The sequence below is a fragment of the Polistes dominula genome, unplaced genomic scaffold (assembly GCF_049000335.1).
Source record: "Polistes dominula isolate Pdom_NZ unplaced genomic scaffold, Pdom_raw_medaka contig_21, whole genome shotgun sequence".
In the NCBI taxonomy this organism is placed as follows: Eukaryota; Metazoa; Arthropoda; class Insecta; order Hymenoptera; family Vespidae; genus Polistes; species Polistes dominula.
In genome coordinates, this window is record NW_028301061.1 from 860,874 (window position 1) to 875,443 (window position 14,570).

Below are 14,570 nucleotides of genomic sequence, written 5' to 3' on the forward strand. Positions count from 1 at the left end.
ACTTTTTAAAACAATAACTTTTCTTCCTGTGACACATTTTTATTATGACGCAATGCAACATTAGTGATAATCGATATATACATACACATATAACCAAGCACGTATGTATGTAAGTATGTATGTATGTATAATTTTATTATTATTTTTTTAAACAAACTATTTTCTTTTATAATATTTAAATAATATATGTTAAAATATATATCGCATATATCAATAAATTGCACACATTATTAATAATTATGAAACATTTGTATATATACGACTATCATTAAACGTTGTGTTGAGTCAAAACAACATTTAAAAGTGCAGCCAACTTTAAAATATGTAACACTCAATTTTGTTCTCCCGTCAATGTAGCCAATCGAAAAAAAAGTAAAAAATAGTTATAAATATTAAAATGAATGCTAATAATTAAATATTTTAGGTATAAATATAAAAAATAAAAAAGATAGAAGGAACGAAGGAAATATTTTGAATTTTATTCTAAATTGGAAATATTTCGTGTTAACCTCTTTTTTTTTTTCAATTAAATATTTAAATATGTAAGATTTATATTTAACATTAATATCGTTTTTTTTTTTTACAGAACTAATATTAAATATTTTCTAACTATTATTATTTTATACATTTGCATGTAATTATTATTATTATTATTTAAATATAAATATTTTGTTTTTTTTTAAGATTTAACATGGAACAACATTTGTATTCTCTTGACTGTTTTTACAATAAATATGGAATACTTCAGTTTCAAAATTAGGATCCAACAGGACTTTCATACCCTGTATTCCATTTTCGGCATATTTTTCAAATACCTTTTTCGAAGCTTCCCATAAATTTTTATTATGTTTCAAATTGTCAACAAATGATTTAGCCATTGGAAATAACATGGCCAGATTACTAAGAAAAGAAACAAGTAGTTCTTTTTTTTTTTTTGTTCTCTTTCTTCTTCTAAACATAAAAAAAAAAAAAAAAACAATTTCGTAGATTTATAAATAATACTTACGTAAAAACTGGAACAACAATATCTGTAATAAATTCAACTTGTAGATCCGGTATAAAAGCTTTATTTCTATCCATCATTTCTATCGGTGTTTTACCCATACTTCTTTCCAAATCACCTTGAGAAAAAAATTCTTCGTAAATTAATTCCTAATAAAAAAAAAAACAAAAAAAGAAAATATTTCAAATTGTATTATCAGCTTTCTCTTGTATCTCAGGATTTAAAAAAAAAAATTGTAATAATAATTACAGCAGTTTTTTTGGTAATCGTCCAATCCTTAGTTTGATCACTGAGATCACAACAGGTCATTAACATACCACAAAGAAGTTTTTGATTTTTCGTATCATCACTTTTATATCCATTTTTGATCATTTCGCTTTGTTTTTTGATATCGCGCAAGTGAGATGCTAAATCGGTTGCTAAAATGTTACTTTTAGAAAACCCAATGCTTCTCTGTATTGTTGACTAGTAAAATGTTCAAATATGTTACAACCTTCTGTATTTAAGATGCACATAGTTTGTGCAAAATGATGTCTCTGTTAAATAATTATACTTATATATATATATATAATCTATATTTATAATATAAATCAAATAATTCATAAGATTGATCTACCTCCATGACAGAACCTTCAGAACTATAAAGACTTGCTAAAACTGTATCGGACGTAGTTTGAAAAGCATTATTGGTTCCTCTGTGATCAATGTCGTGACACAGACACGATACTAAAAATACATAAGCTTGCAAGTACGTTAAATAATTGTCTTTGATAAGATTCAAATTTTTAATTAATAAATAAGCAAAGTGTGCTACGGAAAAAGCGTGCACCCAATTATGATATGGCGCATGTCTGTAAGCTTTTTTAACATATAATATAAACCTGCATAATAAGAAAAAAAAAAGATATTTACATTAATCTTTAACTCAATGAAATATTTCTATTTTCTATTAATTTTAAATTACCTGGCTAATGTGTTCATTTTAATTTTAAAATATTGAATAAAATTTAAATCACTAAAAATTTTGATCATACAACAAGACATGTCTTCATAGGATATATCTCTAGGACTAAAATGAAATTCACCAAAGTCTGATATGTTATCTTTAACTTTCCAATTAAGCAATTCAAAAACAGCTTCGTCTTCGACCTACAATTTGATGTATTAGAATATGTTTAAAAACAAATAAATGATGTAAATTTAAGATTTACAGTTTTACCTTCATATGATACATCATCACTTCATTGCTCAATTTATTTCTAGCTTGTGCATCTTTCATTTTTTTATAAACAATACTATGCATAATCGTAATACCACAATAAATACTAACAGCAGTTGCAATTTCTTCGTCAAAATCGTCAAAATACAAGCCACCTATTTTATTACAAAGTTGAGCGACACCTGTTAACATTTATTATACATCGTTTAATTATTAAATTAATGATAATAATTGTATATATTAATATTTACCAACTATTCCATTTTCGTCACGGATTGGAAAGCAAAGTATATTTTTAGTCTTAAAACCAGTTGCTTCATCGATACCTTTATAAAATAATGGATGTTCATAAGCATCTTTGATATTTAATAATTGTCCAGTCATAGCAACGTGACCAGCGATTCCTTTACTCACAGATATTCGCATTTCTTTAACAAACTGTACAAACAAAATATTAGAATTATTTTATATATATAAATTATGTAATCAAATATAAATAATAATAACAACTCTCACTTCTTTTATGGATATTCCATCGAACACATATGCAACTAACTCTTGTTGATCATTTTCCAAAAGAAATAAGGAACATCGTTCAGCTTTCGTAAGATTTCTAACTTCAGTCATAATTTCACGTAATAGATCAGTTAAATCTCCTATTGAATAATATAATTTTAAATTAATACATATATATTTATATAAAATAAAATGAAATGTATATTAAATAGAAAAAAATGTAATGTACCTAAACGAGTAATAAGTTTTCTAGAAATAGCAAGTATATTTTGACATTGATGTTTTAATCGAGTTTCTTCGTAACATCTTAACGAGCTTAGAACATATCCAAGGCAATATCTATACACAGTAGTAGAATTTACTATTGCTACTACTACTACAAAAATATGTATCCCTAATTTAATTAATTCTCATTTATAGAAAATAGATTTATTCTCTATTTTTCTATAAACATTAAAAAAAAAAAAAAAAAAAAAAAAAAAAAAGGAAGAAAATTCTATTTTACCTAAAACATTCCACAACTATTTTTGTACATGTCTCTATAGATGTAGTTTTATTTTCACAACCAATTATGCACACGACCAATGCCGTTAATTGTTTTGGATCATGACGACGATGATGATGATGATGATGATGATCATGATGATCATGATGTTGTACAGGAATTAACAAAAATGGTTCATCTATATAATGTTTATCTAATAAATAAATGTGTTGTAATAATTCTTTAGTTAATTCGGAAGAACTAGCCATTATTGTTTTCGGCGAATCAATTATTTTATTTAAGATATTTGATATCTGAAAATGAATTATTAATTGAATATACGTGTTGGGGGGGGGAGAAGGGGGAGGTATTTAAAAACAATATTAATTATTTAATCTAATTGTTTAATTAATTAACAAATAAGAATATATTTTACTTACAGGTAATCTTAATTCTTGATCCAAAATTTTGTTACCTATTACATGTATAACTGTTTCTTTTCTTTCATATAAAATAGAAGCAAGGAAACATAATTTTGTACCAGTCTTAGTTTGTATCTGAAAAAGAAAAAAAAAAAGAAGAAAAATATGAAAAATTATATTAATTAGTATTCTTAAATAATTAATTAATTAAAAATAAATTAATTTGTATTATCAATTATACGTACGTATGTATTTAATTTTAATTGTATTTCTGCATAAGATAAATCACTTAATTCTTCTATTAATGACAGAATTGTATTAGGATCAGTTGATTTCAAATTAAATGAGTCCATATTTCTTTTTAATTTCTATAACAGCACAGTTGTGTCTTGTAAAAAGAAATTAAATTAAATCATTTTGTTAATCATGATCATTTTCAAATTTAAATTTATATAATTATGTCAATTAGAAACTAAATCATGATTAAAACATTATTATGAATATTTGTAATTACCTTATTTAAATTATTAACAAATAAATATGAGTATGTTGAGATATCACAAATTTAAATAAATATTAAAATTTAATTATAATTATTAACATATATATATATATGTCTATATATATATATATATAACAATTTATATAGAAACTATCTTTTACTTGGTTATAAAATATAAGTAATACTAATACATCATTCTTTGTTGAAAAATAAAAATTGTAACTTTATGATATGATAAACAAAGATTAAATCTAATCGAAGTTTAAATCTTGTTTTTTTCTTTCGCGCCCCTTTAATATTATATCCCGTTTATACATCCTGTTTAATTATAATATATATTTATCGTCACACTTATATATTAACTCGATTTTATTTTTTAATCCAAAATTGTGATTGGTTAATAGATATCTATATGTATCTACATATCTATATATCTTAGAAATGTAATTGCATTATTAAACTTATTAGATTTGTTGAATAAAAATTCCTTCTGCATTGTTATTATTATTATTATTATTATTATTAGTATTATCAAGATTTTTTATGATTTTTTATAAATACGAATAAACACGTGACATTCATTTACTATAAATACATATATATATATATATATATATATATATATATATATATAGTAGATACTATTGCATGAGTAATTTTGTAAGATAAAAAAAGATTAAAAAATGCAACAAATTTTCCATTTATCTTTAAAGCGAATACGCATATTTAGTATCAACCAATCACAATCAAGAATACACTTTCATAAATGCACTTTGAGGAATTTACAAATGATCTCGATTGGTTTAACTTTTTACAAATCAGGTGGCGCCAATAGTTAAAAATTCAAATAAATATACAGGATCGACCAATCACAATGAAGAATACACTTTTATAAATGCACTTTTGAGGAATTTACAAATGATCTCGATTGGTTTGACTTGTTACGAATCAAGGTGGCGCCAGTAGTTAAAAATTCAAATTAAACGGAAAAGACGTTAAGTAGAAACGTGTGAGAAATAAAAGCCGACTTAATATAGCCCGGTTGTACGCGAAATGGGCGTCCTCGGTGACAGTTTATTTAGTTTCATTTTTATGAATATTTATTAAAAATTTATTATTTTACGTGATAGTTGTATATTAACGAAGTGTAACTGAAATACATCATCATTCATTTAACTTGTAATCTAATTAAACTGTTTAGAACATTAAGGTATGAGTTTAATGTTTAAGGTCATTTTCGCGCGCTATTTAAGCATACCTATAGTTTAACCATATTATAAACTTATCATTTATTATTCTAACATAATTAAATAGTTAATGATAAATTCATATTGTATAATATTTGTAAAAAATTTTCTACATTGATTTATGTTCATTATTTCACGTTTGATTTAATTGAATGCATGTCACATTGTAACTCTGATATATTTATATAAACAATGTTAATATTGATTTGTTGTTAGGTTTTAAAAATGAATAATTATTCTAAAGATCGGATCAAATCGATTATTGCTAAAGATGCTGAAGATCTTTTTAATTGTTGCGAAGAAGTTAAAAAATCTATAAGAGATAATGCGGATGAACTTTTAAGTTATCTTCGTGCTATGGTAGCACAAATATCACAATCACCGTCTGTGCCTCTTATAACAAAAACTTCAAAATTAGTTAATAAAAAGGGTTTACAACGTATTGAAACAATACCTGAAGATAATATATTAAATACTGAGGATACAGTATCTTCCATTGATAATGATGATAAAGTGAAAAATGAAATGAATTTAGAAGAAACTATTGGTGTTAGAAGTACAAGGCGTAATGCTTCTAAAGCTGCTGCAGATAATATAAGAAAACAACAATCTATGCTGTTGAATACTAAATTACGAAGACCTGTTGAAAACTCTCAATCCAACAACGATACTTATAAGGTTTCTATTAATTTATAGATCAAATATCATTTAACCAGACATTCATTAATGAAATATAATTGATTTTATTATTGTAGGTACATTCCGATAAAAAAATCAAAAGGACCAAATCTTCACGAAGTTCTGATGAAGATGAAGATAAAAGACCAGCGAAACACAGTAGAATTGAGGAAGACAAAAATAGTAACAATTATCAAGAAAATATCAATGACAATAACAAAATGCAAATTAGCGCTGAAGAGGACAATGTTAAATTTAATGATTGTACTTATAGTTTAGAAAATCGTAGAACTAGTGAAAGAAAAATTTCGAAAGATAATCAAAAAGGTAATAATAAGAAAGATAATGTAGTCAATGAAACACCACCTGCTCGTATCACGGATGATATTGATGAACCATCAATGTATGAAGATGCATTACCAAAACATCCTCCAATTATGAATTCAACGATGAAAGTTAGTTCTAATTTATTAGATAAAATAATGAACGCAACAGTAGTTATAGAACCTTTATCAAGGCATTTAGCATTAAACGAGACAGTAACGATAAAGAAAAATTCAGCTAATTTGATTAGCAATGAAAATGACAATAAACAATTAAAAACTAACGAACAAAATGATAAGAATAATAAATTAAATAATAATAATAATAATAATAATAATAATACTGCATCTGATGATAATAATACGATTATTAAACCTAAGAAAGAGCAAAAGAATAAAATAGAACAATTGAAAGAAGCTATGGCAAATAAAGAATTCGACGAATTAATAACCGATGACGAATCATCACCGGAATTAAAGAAAATACGAGGAAAGGTTAAAACTATGAAAGTAAATAATATTAAGAAACAAAATCAAATGATGATGAAATCACCATCAACGAGTGACGAAGAAGTTCTTAATACACCAGTAAAATTTATTACAAAAGAAAATGCTACTATAAAGGATATTAAAAGTGCATACAAATCTAATGCCTTGTTCAGTCCTTATGCCAAGGAATCTGTTAAAAAACGAGTTGAAGCATTTGAACAAGTTTGCATGAGTAGTCCGAAATTAAATGACGTTGATGCACCTGGGAGAATAACCAGAACTAAAACACGTGCAATGGCTGCTGCTGAAGTTGATAAAAATGTTGCACAAAAATTAGCTCGTAAGTCGCTTGCCAAAGCGAAAAAAATTTCTTTGGCCAGACAAGTTAAGGAAGAAGAAGACATTAAAGAAGTGAGTGAATTGTTTGATTGTTTTTCTTTTTTTCTTTTTTTTTTGTTTTCATTTTATCTTATCATTAATAACAATCTCATTTTATTTTTTTTTCAGAATAAATATAACATAGAAAACAAAATCAAATTGTTATCGCAGAATGAAAAAACTATTTCCAAAATAAAACAGAAAGCAACTCCACTTTGTAAACCTAAAATACAATTACCAATGTCTGTTAATCGTATTGCACATACACCAGTGAACAATTTAATACTTCCAAGCGTAAATTTCAATATACAAATAATTTTCTATTTATTATTACATCCTTTCAATGTAAAAGATACATTTTTCTTTTTTTTTAAATAAATTTATATTTTATTTTCAGTCTACGAAAGCTTTAACCGCCTCGCGTACAAATATTTTAACATCAATGGAATCATTTATTCCAATATTAAAATCAACTAGCAAACAAAATTCTATAGATAAAATAGAAGAAAAGAAACGTAAACAAGGTAATGAAGAAAATGCAAGGAGAAAAAGAGACGAAGCTTTGAGATTGCAGACAGAAGAGAAAAGAAGGTAATAATACAATTGTAATATTTACAAAAATGATTGTTATTAATTTAATTTAATTTAATGTAAAAAAAAAAATCATTTGTCCCCTTGTAGAAAGAGAGAAGAAAAAGAATTGAAGAATAGATTGGCACGTGAAGCCAAAGAGAAACAAGAAATGGAGAAACGTTTGAGGGCGGAACGAGAAAAAGAAGAGAAAGCAAAATTGGCACAACAATTGCAAGAAAAACAACGGGAAGAAATGGAAAAGAAACGGCTCGCACAATTACAAAGAGCTCAGGTAAAATACAATCTATAAAAAAAAAAAAGAAACAAGAGAACAACCCTATATATAATTGTTGTAACTTGTTTTTTTATTTTTTTATAGGAAAAAGAAGAGAAGAGAAAATTAGAAGAACAATTGAGATTACAACGATTAATTGAACAAGAAGAAGCTGAACGTTTACTTGTTGAACAAAGACGTAGAGAACAGGAAGCTGAAAAACGTAGAGAACAGGAAGCAAGAGCTCAACAACAAATTGCTTTAGAAACAATGAGATTGAAAGCACAAATGATACAATCGCAAGCTAAAGTTAGTTGTTCTTGTATTTTTTTTTTTGTTGTTGTTTTTTTATATTATATATTATTTATGATATGATTAATATAATATATTGTTTTTGTTTTTTTTTTAGAATAAACAAGTAGCTGTTAATAAAAATCCGGAACCAGTAAATTATGTTCTTGATAGTGAACCTGATGATGATGAATCAGATGATGAAAGTAGACCAAAACATGTTATTCCTCATTGGGCACAACGTAAGTATTTTTTTTTTTTAATCATTATTATTTAACAAATATATACTTTGATTTTAAATAATAATAATAATATTAATAATATTAATTTTGTATATTTATATTTGTTTTAGCAAATGTTAGAAAAGCACAATTAGCGATGCAAAGATATATACCGGATATAGCAATTTATAAATTCTTCGATACTCGAAAGTGTACACCAGATTTAACAGAATTATTTATTGGCATTGATAGAAACAAATTGAAACGTACATCCAGTGCAATTTGGAAAACACCACCGCGTTATTCCATGATGGAAACTGAATAATTTAATTTATATATATATATACTTTTTCAATTAAAAATTGGATATTTAATCATAAAAGCACTATTAATATTATTATTATTATTATTATTATTATTATTATTAAGCATAACCTGTTTAATATAATATTTCAACTGTTCAAGAATTTTTGTACGCTATTGAGTAACATATCAAAAATCCAATGAACTTATTATGAATTATCTGATATGCACATACAATGTGTGGTGTTGTGCTTTCTATTTTTCATCGACGTACGTATGTTATAATTTTGTATTAAATACTTCATAAAAAAAAAAAAAAATAATAATATACTCAGTTATACTATGAGTGTTTCTACTTTTATAATGTTTCTTTGTATGACAATTTGGTTTTAATTTTATTCATTACTATATCTTTCTTCTTCTTCTTCTTCTTTTTTTTATTTATTCGTAATATTATTTGGCATGAATAAAATTAATAACAATGATTATATATATATATATATGTATATATATATATAGACGTCGTTTCAATGCAATTCCTTTTTGTCATGTACAATTAAAGATAATTTAGATTCAACGTGATTTAAATCATGTGTCGTTAGATGCGTATACACCGGTATCTATCAATGTTATAAAAAAAAAGGATCAAAGTTATATATATATATATATAATATCTTAGAAAATGTTCTAAATTATAAACTTACATGCGTCAAAGAATTATCCAATATGATTGGTTCAATGTAATGTCTCGTTTTGTCGTATACTTTGAAATAATTACCAAGAAATGGACTTTGCAATTGTACTCCATACAACATTAATCTACCTTCTTCAGGTATTTCTTTGAAATAATCACTTTCGTCAATATCTTTAGCTTCAACTGAGCCTAAGCCTCCTTGAAGAACCTTGTTTATAAATTATTATTATTATTATTATTATTATTATTATTATTAATTATTATATGTATATGAGATATATTAATGTATCGTGTTATATTTGTTTATTACTTTCATGGTAGTAAAACTAGCTGATCTTTTGATATCCATGGGATATCTAAAGTGTTGAAAATATTGATATGCAGGTATATTAGGTAAAATTGGCATCCATTCTTTAAAAGTTCCCAAAGTTGATATGTAACGTCCTCCTAAAGTCCATAAACGTACCGTATGATCTAAACTTCCACTTAAAAATAATAATACAATCATAAATAATATTATATCATGATTCATAATGATATAAATAAATAAATAAATAAATCAATAAATAAATACCTAATAATAATACGTGCGTTAGGAATTAATTGAAGACATGTAATTGGTTTTGTATGACCACGATGAGACGATAATAAAAGTGGTAACGGTTGATCTTTTACAGCACGTTTAGCACGACCATTTATTTGATCTCTCCAAAGAAATGGAAATTCTAATCTCAATAATGGCATACATAACTTGGGAGGATTAGGTATCATGTAATTTGCAATATACCAAACTTTTATATAACCGAGACAATGACCTACAAGTGCAGTTTTTTGTTTTTTTTTTGTTTACATACTGAATAAATATGATTTTTAATATATATATATATCATTTTGATATTTTACCTGTTATCAAGTAATTATTTTCAGGATCGGTAGCTAATGAAATAGCTGAGTCTCTTCTTGCATGAATAACTGAAAAACCTCCTAAAAATCCTCCAGATGGATGATGACTCCATACTTGAATGATTCCAGATTCAAGTGAGACTAGTAATGTACCGATATTTGAATGTATTGGTCTTGAATTTAAATATATAATAGCAGTGACAGTCACTGATCTTGTTATATTTATCGCTGATTCTTGATGTGAAGAAATATTCATTTTATTCCTATACAAATCAAAATAGAAACAGAATTTTATATATATATATACTAGGGGTGTAACATAATATTGCGATTATAAATTGAGATATAAACTATCCTATCTTTCAAGTTGAATGAAACTGCACACAGTGTGCAAAATTTGATTAAAATCGGTTCAGTAATTTGGGAGTCCATTGCGAACAAACAACGTGACGTGACGTAATTTATATATATATATATATATTAAGATATATTTATGTTTAAAATAATTATTTTTGAATCTAATTACCCAGATTGATTTGTATTTAAATATCCTTCATTTAAACTTTCTTTCTCCAATTGGATTTCTTTTATCGATGAAGACTGTTTAGTATCTTCTTTAAGATAACTTTTATATTTAATATCAAACCTATGTAAATTGAAATTATTCAATTACAATTGAACATAGAATATTGTTATAATTAATATATACTTTTAATTAAAATCCTTACCTTCCAGTTGCATTACTCACTTGATATCTTCTGTACGGTTGACCTGTTTCAAGTTGCCAAAATATGATTTCACCATTGTATGAAGCTGTAGTTAAAACTTGTGGATATCTTACAGCCGAGAATAATATGTCATCCGTGTGTATCAATTCCCAACTTTTTTTATAGGTATCAAGTTCAGAAATTGTAAATTCTGTAACACGTCGATTCCATCCGGTACATAAAACACGATTCTCAACCCAACTTAAACTTGTTATCTCACTGTAACAAATAATTACATATTCATAACTGTATAAACAAAACAAAATGAAATTAACAGAATTAAATTTAATTATACCATTGATCTTCTATTGCCATATTTCGTAAACACGTTCCAGTATTAAAATTCCAAATTTTCAATGAACCATTTCTAGCACCAGTTATCAACAATTGTTCAGAATCATCAAAGGTAGCAGCAGTAATTTCAATGTTAACATATTGTCCATATAATAAAATACTATGAGCATTGGTAACTAAATACAAACGACGACCTAGCCAAGGATCCCATACAATAATACACGAATCTAATCCTGTAGAAACAATCTAAATTTAATGATAGTAATATATAATTCATACAAAATATAACAATATTTGTATTAAAAGAAATATTTACATACTACTTTATATAAATGATTATAAAGTACAGAGCTAATTGGTTTTGTATGAGTAATACCATCTGATGTTTCTTTATTGATCACTTGTCCACAAACAACTATGGCAATTACCATACCAGCTATTATCATTTTATGTGTTAAATCATTATAAATTACAGATACTTTAATATGTTCATTTAATTTAAATTGTAAACCATTGTACGTCTAAGAAAAAAAAAACAATAAGAAATATACAATGTTTGTTAATATTAAGTTTCATAGATAAACAAAAATTAATATGTTACCTGTATACAGGTATGAGAAGGTACATCCCAAACTTTGATACATCTATCTTTTGATAAAGAAAATATACGCTGACCTACATTTTCTATAATTATAGCACAAATAGTTGCTTTATGTCCTTGAAAAGTATTGCTCGCTTTTTTTGGTACAAAAGGATTCCAAACACGAACGATACAATCGGGTCCACCAGTTACAAGTATTTGACTTTCTGTGTATACAATTTATAATAATGAATAAATATTAATGAATAAAATAATGAAATTACCTTCGCAAAAATTAAAACAAGATATTCCACGTTCTATGGTAAATTTATAATGAATTCTTATTCTCGTTGGATCGCTAAATAATAATGAACATTCTGAACATCTGCTGCTAGACATGAAAGCACGAAGACTTCCATAATAAGCTACTTGATTTACCCAATTTGTATGTACAAGTTTTATTACAGTAACTTTAAGACCAGGTAACTCATCCTGTAATGAAATACTGTTCAAACAAATATGAAAGATATTGTTAATAAGACATTAATGAATATTATTATTTATTTACTCTGATAACTGCTTCATAACGAATGAACAATGTATTATATTCAGGCTGTTGTTTGAAAGGTCCTTTTTCTATAGATGAAAAAGTCATAATTATAATGGATCCACTTTTATCTCCCAAAATAATATAAGAATTTTCATTTATTTTAGAACTGAAGTAATATGACATACACGAGACAACATGATCCAAACTTGATATCTATACAATATATATTTTATATAAATTAATATAAATGTTAAGTAAGAAATACATATATATATATTAATACAGACCATAACACGTAATTCAAATTTCTTTGCAACAACATCGTAAAATCTTAAATCACGTTCTGTAGAACTGACACAAATTATTTGTACATCTGGCATTAATATCATGTCGGTTATTGCTGTTTGTTGTATCTTCAAAAATGCTGTAAACAATATAATTATATAATGTGTGTATATGTAATTGTAATATAATTTAATACAATTAATATAATATAATTAAAATATTATGTTAGTTATTGCAATTTGTTGTATTTGCAAAAACAATATATGCTAGTCAAAATATACAGTGTTATAAATAACATATTATAATATGTGTGCATGTACTAATAAAAAATAATTTAATATAATTACTATAATATCATTAATATGAAGTTATATTAATATAATTAATATTGTCAGTTATTGCAGTTTGTTGTATCTTCAAAAACAATATATGCTAGTCAAAGTATAAACTATTATAAATAACATATTATAATATGTGTGACATATATATTAATAAAATAATTGAATATAATGAATATAAAAATTACTAACGATTAGTAGATTGTACACTGCGTTCATATTTAAAATCTAATGACCAATAATTAATGACTCCATCTCTGCTAATAGTCAAATAACACCCTCTTTGAAAACTTCTACTTCGATCCTATCATATACATAATATTCTTTCATCAATAAATATTTCATTTCATTTACATTATTTTTTTTTTTTAATAAATGACATGCACTCACTGGAAGTAATTCAGGATAAAAAGCAATTCTACAAATTGGCGTACGATGATGTGCTCTTAATATTACAGGTGTACCTGTAACTGGAAGCTGTAACATTTGATGTTGTATCGATACATCTATCAATTGAAATTCCATTAATAAATATGAAATCAATTCATTCCACGTTACGTATCCATCATTTTTAATATTTATCTACAAATTAATATTATATCAATTATTTTCAATAATTTATATATATATATATATATATATATATAGAAATAATTTAGTTACCTTTCTAAATAAGATATTAAAAGCTTCAGAAGATAATTTTATATTTAAGATAGATACAAAAGCATTGTTTAACTGTGACTTATCCATTTCTTCATTTTTCGTTATCTACAAATATTGATGTTAATATAAAAATGATTTTTTTGTTTTTGTTTTTAATAAATATCATGTATATTTAAATTACTTACTAAAAATTGTTTGTATAAACGTGTCAATGATTCTTTCGTACATTGTTCTGCAATACTTTTTCTATTAAAAAACTTCTCAAATTCATTTTTTATCCTACAACAATAAAAATAATCTCAAAATACTACAAATATAAATCATAACAAAAAAAAAAAAAAGAAAACAAAAAAATCGTTGGTTTTATAATTAATATAAATTTCTATTAACTTGACGTCATCATAATTAATATATGCCATTATTGTTGTATAATAAATTGTTTATAAAAAAAACACACACACACACACACATTTATACTTTAACAATTCTTACAAATAATTTATTATTATTTAAAAATCATCTATAAAACTTTGTATAATAGAATTTTAAATAGAAAAAAAAAATCAATCATAC

General features: G+C 25.0%; 3 protein-coding genes across 4 annotated transcripts; 1 reads left to right on the top strand and 2 right to left on the bottom strand.

Annotated features, from left to right (window-relative positions):
• Positions 1–540: 540 nt before the first annotated feature.
• LOC107069300 (cGMP-dependent 3',5'-cyclic phosphodiesterase) lies at positions 541–4,719 on the bottom strand. The gene is given in 14 exon segments (XM_015326502.2): positions 541–900; positions 1,007–1,152; positions 1,253–1,446; positions 1,449–1,539; positions 1,620–1,884; positions 1,968–2,152; positions 2,223–2,404; positions 2,474–2,660; positions 2,739–2,878; positions 2,968–3,077; positions 3,244–3,536; positions 3,663–3,779; positions 3,890–4,032; positions 4,159–4,719. Coding segments are annotated over 13 exon segments (2,232 nt in total). The 5' UTR covers positions 3,998–4,032; positions 4,159–4,719; the 3' UTR covers positions 541–686.
• A 412-nt stretch (positions 4,720–5,131) lies between these two features.
• Positions 5,132–9,253, top strand: Incenp (Inner centromere protein). Of its 2 annotated transcripts, XM_089176021.1 has the most exons (9): positions 5,135–5,356; positions 5,610–6,071; positions 6,149–7,294; positions 7,391–7,555; positions 7,659–7,852; positions 7,943–8,126; positions 8,214–8,417; positions 8,518–8,641; positions 8,752–9,253. In XM_089176021.1, exons 2-9 carry the CDS (start codon positions 5,619–5,621, stop codon positions 8,943–8,945), a joined length of 2,664 nt encoding a protein of 887 aa, XP_089032147.1. In that variant the 5' UTR covers positions 5,135–5,356; positions 5,610–5,618; the 3' UTR covers positions 8,946–9,253. The 2 variants fall into 2 exon arrangements, with proteins under 2 accessions (XP_089032148.1, XP_089032147.1); XM_089176022.1 differs by lacking the exon at positions 7,391–7,555 and having other exon boundaries at positions 5,132–5,356.
• Positions 9,254–9,397: 144 nt separating this feature from the next.
• Positions 9,398–14,565, bottom strand: WDY (WD repeat-containing protein WDY). The gene is made up of 18 exons (XM_015326422.2): positions 14,388–14,565; positions 14,183–14,276; positions 13,998–14,102; positions 13,725–13,916; positions 13,527–13,638; positions 12,999–13,135; positions 12,730–12,924; positions 12,446–12,653; positions 12,183–12,388; positions 11,902–12,102; positions 11,583–11,827; positions 11,249–11,506; positions 11,047–11,166; positions 10,521–10,783; positions 10,192–10,432; positions 9,928–10,102; positions 9,628–9,825; positions 9,398–9,543 (listed from the first exon to the last, which is right to left on the bottom strand). The coding sequence occupies exons 1-18, from the start codon at positions 14,414–14,416 to the stop codon at positions 9,451–9,453; spliced, it is 3,072 nt and encodes a 1,023-aa protein (XP_015181908.2). The 5' UTR covers positions 14,417–14,565; the 3' UTR covers positions 9,398–9,450.
• Between the last annotated feature and the right edge of the window lie 5 nt (positions 14,566–14,570).